The following is a 12,265-nucleotide window of genomic DNA, read 5'->3' as shown; positions in this document are numbered from 1 at the left end:
AAAAGTAAGATCCTGTTCTCATCTGTCACCACTGCAGAACTTCTTCATAGTCTGGTCCCACAAGTAAGACTGTACTCTCTCTCCTGGGGATTTATGGTTACACAATGTAAGTTTGGGGGGTTTTTTGCTACTATAATTAAATACTTTCATAAATCTCTATCAATCCAATCACACATCTTTGATTTCATGCTTAGAAAGACTCTACCAACAATAATCCAATGGGCTTAGTAAATTTACTGCTTACAGTGAATTAATTATGCATCAACATTACATCCTGTATTTTACTTCTGGCTGACATTTTCACTATTGCATATTATTTCATCTCTGTGCAGTCTTATTAAAATATTTGTTCATAATTATAGATGTATACAATTCCTTAGACAGAATATCCTTAAACATAGTGTCTTTAAACACTGATTTTACGCAATATAACAACATTATATAGTAACTCCCAGTTCTTATCTCAAAAAATTCCCACAAGTGGCAGAGGACTATGACACATTATTATGGTCAGTACTCTGTTATGTTAACATTTCACAAATGTTTACAGTACAGGAAGGTCGCCAGCCTTAAAAAGAGAGCTATACTTACTAGTTTTGCTTGCTGTGCATTTACTGGATCTCCATACTGCAGTAAAGCTTGAAACTGGTTATTCTTTGTGAATGTGATTATCTTCAATACAGCACCAAATTTAGAGAATATCTGCCAAAAACATTGTAAAGTTTTACACACAAGTTCCTCCCAGTCATAGCTCAAGTTAACATGAAATTTGGCTTACCTGATGAAGAACATCCAGGGTTACCGGGTAGTACATATTGTCAATAATTATTCTAAGTACTGGACTCTGAGCTGGAGTCACCGCACTCTCACTAACAGTGGTCCCGCTAATGGGAGCATTTGTTGCCTGCACAGCTGTCACTGCCTGAAGAACAGCTTGGGCCCGCTTTAAAAAAAAAAAAAAAAAAGATAGAAGACCTTCTTTTTAGTATTTCAAGATGATAGCTAGAAATTAATTTAATTAAATTAATATAGTTAACTTCAGAAACATAAAATAGTCCACTTCTTTAAAACTCAGAGCTACAGACATAACACAACAGAAGCACAATGCAGTTCAACTCTGTGAGAAGAGACAATAAAAATGAAAACATCAATTAATCCTTATGTCACAGTGAGGAGGGGCTTCAAACAGCCCCAACATTAATCTTCCTAGCAGCACGCTTTTAGTAAGGATAAAGAAAGTGAGAATTTTGTAGGTTTCAAGACTCTTCACAGACTTCCTCCCCCCTTTTCTTTATAAAAAAACCCACCACACCACCCAAAACCAACCAACAAAAAACCCCAAGCCTACAGAAACCAGAAGTATTTATCCTATTTGTCAAGGGATTGTATTACAGTTAACATTTCACTGCTATTTTAATTATGTAGAGGTCTCTGATAGGAAGGGATAATGCTAAACTAACACTTCCAAACTTCTCAGTTCTAACACCATGAAATAATACACAAGACTGACAAGTATCAGAAAGTGATATCCACAGAGAGGTAAATAAACTGGTGTCTGTTATCCACGCTCTTTCAGAAAGAAAATCCTCTCCATGTGTGGGGATTTTTTGGTTTTTAAATACAAGCAGGGTTTTAGAAATTCAAAGGTAACCATGTGATGACATCACAAGAACACACATCAATGTAACTACTTCCACTGACAAAACTGACAGTATCAGAAAGATCAGATGCCTCTTTCCGAGAAAGAAACAGTGCAGAAAAAAGGGTTTCCATTTAATACGTTCATTACAGTTGCCTTATGAAGCAAAACGATACAAAACAGAGACACAGTGAGCATGCCAGGTAAAAATACTAGTCACCATATTACAATGTACTGCATATTTTAAAGGTATTAGAGCTACTACAAAATTGCATGTCTCACAACTTACATGATACTCCTCATACTGAAACAAATGAATGAGTAAGGAAAGGGGGAGGGGTGGAAGACCTGGTGAACACTAGCTGGGAAAAAAAAAAATTACTTTTACATTTAGCTTCCATTACTGTAACTCTGTAAAAACATATTTTGATAACAACACGTTCTTATTTTCCCTAATGTATGAAATACACAACTTCCAAGCTGGCCAGATACTTGGCTGAGTTGCACAACTACTTCCTACTCCTTCTGTAAGCACAGAAGCAGCACATATCAATTAAACCTCACTCCTCAAAGTTTCTGGAAAGGTTTAGACTATATGGCCCAAAGAACCAAAACTTGTGAAGTCACTTTTAACATCTGACCCTTGTTAGCACTATCTATCTATGCTTATAGATCATATTTCATTCCACTCAAATTAATGTGAATATATGAAGGAATACAGGATTTAACATTTGCAAGAAAGACAGAATCTTTAAAATTATTATGACAGTATTTTGTCAAGTAAGTTCAAAATAACATTTAGTGTCATATATGTAGCCACTTTTGAAGATATTTGCATAATACGTAAAACTTTTGCAAAACTGAAATTAAAAGATCAGCTACACCATCCAGAAAGTATAACATTATTTCTAAAAGTTGCAATGTATGTGCAGAAAGACTAGACCCACGCATTTACAACAGGCTGATGATTAAAGAGAATTACAGTTATACAGGTCATTCTATTTTCAATTCTTCTGAATCTAGACACTGTATGAGTCGTAAAAGATGTTTGTTTAAAATCTGAGTTTAACTATTCCTCTCTGTGTTTCGATGTCTCACAGGAAGAGGATTTTCATAGAATTATAAAGCTGAGATGAAAACTTAAATAGTTCCTTTTGAATCTGTTTATTCAGATCCAACTCATTCTGAGTACATAACTAAAAATAATCTTGGAAACTAGTATTATTGAGAAATTCAGAATGGCGCAGCTTAATGGAACTTTTCCTACTTTCATTATTTCTAAAGGCCTGGCTGTTTAAAGTACACCTTAGTTAAACACTACTTTTTTTTTTTTCCTATCTTCTTTATAACTAAGATACTTGCACCTTTCTCCAAGTCAGTTAACATGTACTAACATCCTGACTTCTTATCTTCCTGCCTGAGCATCCAGAAAAAGACAATTTCAAAATTCATTTGGCTGGATAAGAAAGCTTTGAAACACAGATTAAAAATTTAAGACTTTAGTATTTAAAAAAAGCAGACTACAAGCACTATCTGCAACACCTTTACTTTTCTTTACAGAAAAAAAGATCCAACCATCTTGTGTTTTATAGAACATCTTGTGAGATACTAGTTACAGAATACTTACTGCCAAGTATCTACTTATGTTATTTATTTCCAAATTAAAGAAATAGAGACCTGAAAGACCGTGAATATGTTAAAATTGGGTATTAATGTATATGGTGGCATAAAAGCTGCTGAAAAGTCAGCACATCCTATACACTGAAAGGGTGGACATGTGAAGTACAAAAACAGTTTCAGCACAGAAGGCAAAGGACAACGTAAGAGAAAGCTTCTTAAGGGAGAATCTCCATCCACTGTATGTGCAGACAGAATTCATCCTGTACTCTCTTTCTTCAAAAGTAAATGAAGGTATTTATTTTTTCTTTATAACTGACATTTTTGTGGAAAAAAAAAAATCTCAATTTTTAAAAAGTACCTTTAGTAGACCACCAAAAGATTCTAAGTAACTGGAAAGTTTCAAAAGATCAGCATGAAAGTCAACTCTACACTTGATCTGAACCAAAATGTCTTTAAACAGATTATTCTGAAATTGTTTTGAAAGCTAACAGCTTATAATTTTACTCTTTACATACCTTACTTAAGACACGACACAAGTAACAGAAACTGCAACTTGCTACTTACACTGTCTTTTATAACATCAAAAAGAAAACATAAGCAATTAACCTTAAAATAACCATCTGACTTGTGGTAAGTTGATGTCTCTTCCTTCCCCACACAACACACAACACACCACCACCACCACCACCCCCATCCCCCACCCCTCACTATGAAAAGATCACCACATTACTTTTGCTGATTTTCCTGTTCTACTAAAACCAGACATATGTACCTATGGTGAAACAGGTTCTGCAGAGGCAAAAGCATTTTTTTGTTATTAAGTATATTTGTTTTTACAGTGATCATCACGGTATCCTTCTCCAGGAACCGTAGATCACATGAGCTGAGGTTATCAGTGCTACTAGAGCAATCATTCAAAGCACTGCAACGTAGGCACTGGCATTAGTTATTACCACTAGGGAAATTCATATTGGCATTACAATCTCAGGTGTCAGAAAGTTAATTTTTTCATCCTACAGTCTCTAAACTAAGACAAAAATTTAACTTCTGAAAAAATTTAAAAGTTAAAAGAAATTTCAGAATCTTATTCTTTTCACATTAAGGAAACATTAAGAAAATGCATCGTAATGGACAGATCACACAAATTAAATCCTCTTCAACGTCACAAAATGGAATGATCATACGTAAGACTACAGTAGTGTTGGAATGGGGACAAAACCAAATGATTCAAACATATGCCACATGAGCCAAGAACAGACGCCATGTCTCATTTCCTACTGTCTGCATTTGTAATACTACATAACAGTAAATATACCTGGTTAAGCGTGTTATCAGTCTTTAGTTCTTTATGATTGGAATACTGGATATAGATAGGCTGGTTACGAAGATGAGGTGTCACAGCAGAGTAGTAATTAACCATAGTGATAGCTGCTTCTTCTGTAGCAAGTTCCAAAAACGCCTGTAATTAAAGCTAATTTTCAGTATTTACAAAGCAGATAATCTTCATATTAGCAGCATATAAAAAACACTTGCAGGGTTTGATAACACATTTTAACAAATATCAGTCTTCAGAAGACATCATTCTCTACGTAACAACTTTATTTGCTTCACCTCCAAAAATTAATCTGTGAAGATGTAGGACTAAATATTTATCTTACAGCTAACTTTCTGCTTTATGTAACTGTCAACCATCCCCTTTAAAAAAAAAAAAATTACCAAAATATAGTATAAGTTCATAAAAAAAAATTAAAGTAGCAAAGGCTTTTTTTTTTTTTTAATACTTACTGTTACATGACTTCTTTTCAACAGCATTTGAACAGCACATTTGGAAGTTAGACAGTAAGCATACCATAAAAATGAAAAGCAACAAATTACCTGATTTTTCCCTTTCAGCATCAGGATGTTGGTTACCTTACCAAAAGGTAAACCTAAAGCAATAACTTCTGTTTCTGTCACTTCCCCAGGCAATTTCCTGATATGAAGAACACGCGAAGGAGCCCCATCCATTTTATCATCACCTTTGAATTTCTTGTTGTCATTACCATTGGCTGAAAGACATATTCAGACTCTATTTGAAAAGATGTTATTAGTGCTTTATTAAAAATGCCTTTCATTATAAGTGTGAGATAATGTTTAAGTAAGCCATCTCTTAGTTTGATCCAAATAAAATTCAAGGATTCTGAAGAATTTCTGAAGAGACAAATGTTACGTAGTTTCATGAAAGGTAGACTGTTCAAGACTAACTCAACAGCCCAGCCCTCTGTGACAACCCATTCTCTAAACTAGACAAAAACAATTGCAAATCCTTTTCATCTCACTTTGAGTAAAGTAGCTCACATAATACCATATAAACATATTAACTTTGACTCCAAAGGGCCTGCTCTAAAGTACATTACAAAAAAAAAAATTAGAGGATATCCAGATTTTTTTTTGGAAGAGAAAAATGGTGCTTAACAGTTACTAGAAAAGGTCCTAAAGGAAAGTTTTAAGGACTGTTTGCACAAAGGAACCAGACACAAAAAGCAGAAAAGTATCAAAGCAAGACAGGAAGTATTACTAATGCCGAGAAGGATCACACTGGAGAAGGGGGATGACCACAATGACTGCTGTCACTAAAGCCTGACGAAATCCACCTCGCAATTTAAGGACCTAGTATAAAAATGTCTATCACGAACTACGAGCTCATCCATAGAACAGGAAAAATCAAAAACAACTAATAGACATGATACAGACAACATGGATAGGGGAAGAAGAAAAAAAAAAAACCGAACCAGACAAGATTTTCCTAGCAGAAGCAAGGAAGCATTAAGATCATTGTACAAAGCACCAGAAAGGTACTATTTGGAATATTGTCCAGAATTCTCGTACAGAATTCTAGAAAAATTCCAGCCCGAGTTCTTTTTTTTTTTGAACATACGTAATACAGAGCTAGCCAGCTGGATGGAAGAAGTCTTGTTTTAGAAAGAAGTCCAGAAAAAAATTTATTTACATTAGTGAAAAGGTAATACAACCACTGCCTACAAGTATGTCAGTGAAGTAAACATCAGAGAGTCAAGAGCTAACGAACAAGACTGTCCTAAGACATATGGATATTAATGAATTAATCACTGCTAGAAATCAGAATGCACTTAGATATGAGAGAAACAAATGTTAAGACTTATTTTTTTTCTACTCCTAGCTATAAAACATGCAAGTCTGTATGAGCTATTCAACTTCTGATTTCATGTTTCAAGAGCAGTCCAATAGCTATCTATTTTCAAAAAACACATGAGCCAAGAACAGACGCCACAAACTGTGGCAAGTAGAACAGACGTCACAAACTGTGACTAGTAGAAAAATATTTGTCATTATTAAGGTTCATATTCATGGGTTAAGGGCTTATACCAAAGAGGGTTAAAAAAAAAAAAAAAAAAGGAAAAAAAAGAAAACCACGAAGACAACTTCTACTTACTCTTCAAAAAAAAAAAAAAGGCACAAAAATAAATTGGGTGGGGGATATCAATAGGAAGCATTTATGTATGTTACATTCTCCAAAAGTCTTGTCTTTGTAAGAAAGTTGATGGCTAAGATTTCCAGAGGGAAGAGAATAAAAAAGTCCTCAATTATCACCTAGCTGTAACTACAGAATATAATTCTGAATCTGTGCCAGAAAAATAATTTACACCCAATCTGATTCCCTGCATAAAAATACTGCATTCATGTAATACCAACTTGAGCACAGAAAGTTTTGCTATATGTCTAAATCATAATTCAAGTTCTTACTTCAGTTTGCCTAAACCAAGTCAACTTACTCAAGATTAAAAACACAGGATGAAATGAACTCTTCTTTTTACAAGTCAAGAAACATCCACACTTCAGATTTGGATTTGAAAAGCCAAACTAGGTACAACATTTAACTTCCCTTTCAATGCTATCAGGAAAACTGGCAAACTTGGGTCTCTGACCAAACCTACAAACATACTTTCTACTTTTTCAAGAATAAGTTCATTCTCCATACTTCCATTATAGGAACTGACGGAAAAAGGATAAATCTATACATCAGGAAGTGTTTCCATGACTCCCTTATATCTTTTTCTAACAACTAAACCTTTTCATTCTAATTCAAATGTTTTTACCTTTCACTTCAGCTATTGATGTTTAAATTTAGCTAAAGTTCGAGGTATTCTCTTAAAAATAGTATGCCTTAGTGGCAGGTCATCCCGTAACTTCCCCCCACAATATAGCACTATCCTCAAAACAACAGACAGTCAAAGTTTATGAAAAAGTACTTTATTTTTCACCTGAAGCTCGTAACACAATAGTCTTCCCTAGTTCTCAATTTAAATCTCTACTAAAAATTAGAAAACCCTGTGAAGTGTGACAGGCTTAATGTATTACAAACAACCCATTACAAACAAACCTACAAAGAATAAAAGAATTATAGTGATACTGAAAGTAAATTTCCAGTGTCTTTCATATTCGAGCTTTCCAAATTATTTCAATTCATTACAAGTTTCAGAAATTAAATATGAAACATTAACAATGAGAAAGTGAAAAGGCAGTTTCTACACTAAAAGGTTTTCTGAAACCGATCTCTGCTTTTATTATGTCACCAGAAATATACCATGAACCCTCAGATCGGTACTTAGAGCTGTTTTGTCTTTTGTGTGGCTTTCAACATATAATTTTGACATATTAACTTTTCCACAGCATAATGTCCAAGAATACTTTTTTTTTTAAACTACAGCTTGTATTTGGATTAGGCTTTAAGTAATCCCAATTCTACTAGAAAAAGTATCATTGGCCAGTATACAATCGCTCACATATATATATATGTATCTCTGCAAAGAAATGATCCTTTAACAATTATTGCATTACCTGAATAAACTAGTTTTTCCATCTATCAGCACTGCGATCCAATATTTGCATTTTGCCGTTTTTCAGCTTTTGCTGTGGTAGGTTTCAAGAACAAATATAAAAGAAATACTTTGTTGTACTCTATACATATCTCTTCCTAAAGAACACTTAACAGCTTTATCTTGTGTATACAAGTCTCTCACAAGTTTATTTTTTAAACTACCTTAAACTGAACATCTGCTAAACTATTCTTTAAACTTTTTTACTTACTGTAAAAAAGAAGTAGACAGACAAGCACCTGTGCTAAAATGTTCAAGTGAAAAAGTAGATATACAAATACATTAAAATAATATACACAAAGAGATACAGAATTATGCACTAAAAAAAAGCATGGCAATCAGAAAAATAGGGGGGGACGACGACACAGGATGTCAATAAGTATTCTTAATGCTATGTTAATGCCCAAAGAAAGTTTTCAGCAGTAGGGCAAGCAACCATGACAAAAGCTGTTTATTGTTTACTGGGCAGAAGCATAGCTTGCACAATAAAAGCTGAACTGGTAACACTCAAAAAAATGAAGCCCATCTTCTTACAAGTAAAATTTAACCCAAAACATTTAACGCTGGATTTTAAGAAGACAGAAGAAATTAACACAACATCGGTTATTACCGCTTTTCTTGAAAGCTAAAAGAACACACACTGTTTCTACTTTTGATTACCCAGCTGGCATAGCCTAACGCTAATTTACTATTTCAATACTGGCAGTAATAAAGTGTGTGTGTGTGTGATACACTAAATATGCATGCACATACACAAATCAACTTTTGAAAACATTTGTGAAACAAATGAAATTTAGCTTTTAGAACAATTATTAAGAGTTTTTGGCACTGTATGAAACCTTTCGCCCTAACTTTAGTCTCTTATTTGCCATTTTAAATGCTACTTCTCAGCTGGAGACACATCATTAAACTGCATTTGGGAACAGAAAACCACATTTAAAACATGGAAACACAACTTATTCAGAGCCACTGAAAGGTGAATTCAACTACTGTTAAAACAACGACCTCATTCTCTAACAAACTGTATCAGCATAATTGGTGTCCATAAAGGTTAAAAGGCAAGCTAAGAAGGGCAACATACTAAAAGAATAACATAGGCTGGCATCAGAAATGGACTCTATGGAGATAAACAAGCAGCCCAAAAGATCCTTCCCTATACAGCAGGAGAAAGACAAACTTGCAGAAAATTGAGGGAGACGGGATGTTGGAGAGGGAATCCTCACAAGCCAACTTAACTACTCCTGTGAAACTGTTATTAAACCGGTAGCTTATTGGCAAGTAACTGTTTCATCGGGAAGTTTGGCTTTCACCAGACTTGAAAAGCCGGATCCCATTCAAACCTCCTGCTGCTAACACTTTTAACAAATATAAAGATGCACTGAAGAGCATAATGCTACAGTATCTACATTGGGGCAAAAAAAAATTTTTAAAAAAATCACCAAAAGAATAGCATGACTAAAAAAGAAATAAAAATATCAGAAATCTAACCCTAAATATTTGCAATACTCAGTTCAGACTACAAAAAAAAAAAAAAAAAAATAAAAATCCTGTTCTGTAACAGCCACTGCACTGCTGTAAGCCCTCTTTGCTCTCCACCACAAACAAAACTCCAGTTTCCATGACATCAGTTCTCTATTTCTAAACAAAATATCATCTCTACAAATGGCATCCAAAGCATTATTCTCCCATCTAAATAGGATACCACAGTCTAAACGTAATTGATACATAAGCCACTTCCTTGTTGCACAGAGTTTAACATTGTGATCTACACTAGAGGAAACTGAATGTTTAAGAGTTGACAAAGCCGATAAAAAACAGCTTGGGTCCCTGGCATTTTTAGTTAGAAACTCCTATTTTATTAAACACAGAAATAGAAACTACATATGTAAGCAACAAAAGGAAACAATGCAATGTACACAAGGCATACTGTAAATCCACAGCCTGAACGACTGCATGCCACAAAGATTCAATACTCCCAGGTAGTTTTGCACAAAAACCTGATCTTTAAGTTCAGCATAAAACTCTTAGCAAACAGTGAATAGCTTCCTACTGATAGCTATTTTTGAAAACATATTTTAATAATGTTTCATCCTAGAGGAATTCTTCTCTGCACACAATTTTATTTTTCAAGAAATACATAAACATGACGTAATGTGTTCCGAGGCCAAAAACAGATAATTTACCTTGAAAATTATATGAAGCCTTTATTCTGGATGTATCATTTTCCTTCACAATACCCTTCTTTCATATTCACACAATCTCCTAATATAGAAATGTAACTGTGTGGCTACAGCCAAAGATTTTGCATACAACTGAAAGTTGCTTTCACCTATTCTTTCCTGGAAAGCAGTGAAAAAAAATGTAAAAAAGTCATCATAAGATGCTGATTATAAATCCATGCATATCAACAGTAGTGAAAAAATTGATAAATAAACCCCTTTTCTGCAGGACTCAATCTGTTTCACAACTGTCAGTACACACCAACAACCAACTACAAAAAAAAAAACCCAAGTATATAGGTTTCAAGTTGTCCTGAAACACTCGTTTCATCCTCCAACATACCCATAGAATGAAAGAACGCTTTGGGTTGGAAGTGACCTTTAGAGGTCATCTAGCCCAACCTCCCTCCAGCAAGCAGGGACGTCTTCGAATACATCAGGTTGCTCAGAGCCCTGTCCAACCAGGCCTTTAAGGTTTCCAGGGATGGGGCACCTGCCACCTCTCTGGGCAACACATTCCAGTGTTTCACTACCCTCAGTGTAAAGAAATTCTTCCTTATATCCAGTCCAAATCTACCCTCTCTTAGTTTAAAGCCATTACTCCTTGTCCTGTGACAACAGGCCTCGCCAAAAAGATTGTCCCCATCTTTCCTATAGGCCCCCTTTAAGCACTGAAAGGCCGCAATAAGGTCTCCCTGCAGCCTTCTCTTCCCAAGGCTGAACAGCCCCAACTCTCTCAGCCTGTCCTCATAGGAGAGATGCTCCAGCCCTCGGAGCATTATTGTGGCCCTCCTCTGGACCTGCTCCAACAGTTCCATGTCCTTCTTGTGCTGAGGGCTCCAGAGCTGGAGGCAGGACTCCAGGTAGGGTCTCACCAGAGCGGAGTAGAGGGGCAGAATCACCTCCCTTGATCTTCTGGCCACACTGCTTTGTATGCAGTCCAGGATGCAGTTGGCCTTCTGGGCTGCGAGCCCACATTGTTGGCTCACATCCAGCTTTTCATCCACCAGTACCCCAGAGTCCTTCTCAGCAGGGCTGCTCTCAACCCCTTCATCCCCCAGCCTGTATTGACTGCAAGGATTGTCCCGACCCAGGTGCAGGACACTGTACTTGGCCTTGTTGAACCTCATGAGGTTCAGACAGGCCCACCTCTCCAGCTTGTCCAGGTCCCTCTGGATGGCATCCCATCCTTCTGGTATGTCAGCTGCACCACTCAGCTTGGTGTCATCTGCAAACTTGCTGAGGGTGCACTTGATCTCGCTAAGTCATTGATGAAAACATTAAACAGCACCAGTCCCTGTACAGACCCCTGAGGGACACCACTTGTCAACAGTGTCCATTTGGACATCAAACCATTGCCTACTACCCCCTGGCTGCGACCTTCCAACCAATTCCTTAGCCACTGAACAGTCCACCCATCAAATCCATATCTCTCCAATTTAGAGAGAAGGATGATGTGGGTGACTGTGCCAAAGACAAAGTTTATACATTAAAGACAAGAAGGTTAATACATTAAAGAGGAGAAGGTTACTAATTATTACTAATTGTTGTGGCTAATGTAGAAAGTACTTCTTGTTTCACTTAGCTAAATAACCAAAATTTAATGTTATCAATAAGTAGAACATAGGACACATATCCACACAGGAAATATCTGACCAAGAGAAAGGCAACAGAATTATGAAGATACGTAGTTTACAATTGTGGATTATGACCAGACAGAGATTAAATATTGCAGTGGCTACTGAACACAATCACCTTGCATTAAAAAAACCCCCAAAAAACTCGCTAAGGAAACTGCAGACAACCCCAAATTGGGATGGTACAACAGAGACCACTGAGGTTTCGTTTCTGAGGTTCCTTCCCTATACACACCCGGCTTGATGTCACAGATG

General features: G+C 36.0%; 1 protein-coding gene across 5 annotated transcripts in view; it reads right to left on the bottom strand.

Moving 5' to 3' along the window:
* The window catches only part of PTBP2 (polypyrimidine tract binding protein 2), a 56,726-nt gene that overhangs the window by 20,972 nt on the left and 23,489 nt on the right, over positions 1–12,265 (bottom strand). For all 5 annotated transcript variants that reach the window (XM_075424982.1, XM_075424978.1, XM_075424979.1 and 2 more), the window contains 4 exons: positions 5,135–5,307; positions 4,575–4,718; positions 779–943; positions 592–702 (listed from right to left, as the gene is read on the bottom strand). In XM_075424982.1, the coding sequence (XP_075281097.1) occupies positions 592–702; positions 779–943; positions 4,575–4,718; positions 5,135–5,307 (593 nt within the window). The remainder of the gene's footprint in view (positions 1–591; positions 703–778; positions 944–4,574; positions 4,719–5,134; positions 5,308–12,265) is intronic.

The sequence above is a fragment of the Opisthocomus hoazin genome, chromosome 6 (assembly GCF_030867145.1).
Source record: "Opisthocomus hoazin isolate bOpiHoa1 chromosome 6, bOpiHoa1.hap1, whole genome shotgun sequence".
Lineage (NCBI taxonomy): Eukaryota > Metazoa > Chordata > Aves > Opisthocomiformes > Opisthocomidae > Opisthocomus > Opisthocomus hoazin.
Note: the sequence above shows the minus strand (reverse complement) of the source record. Positions and strands in the feature narration are given on the sequence as shown.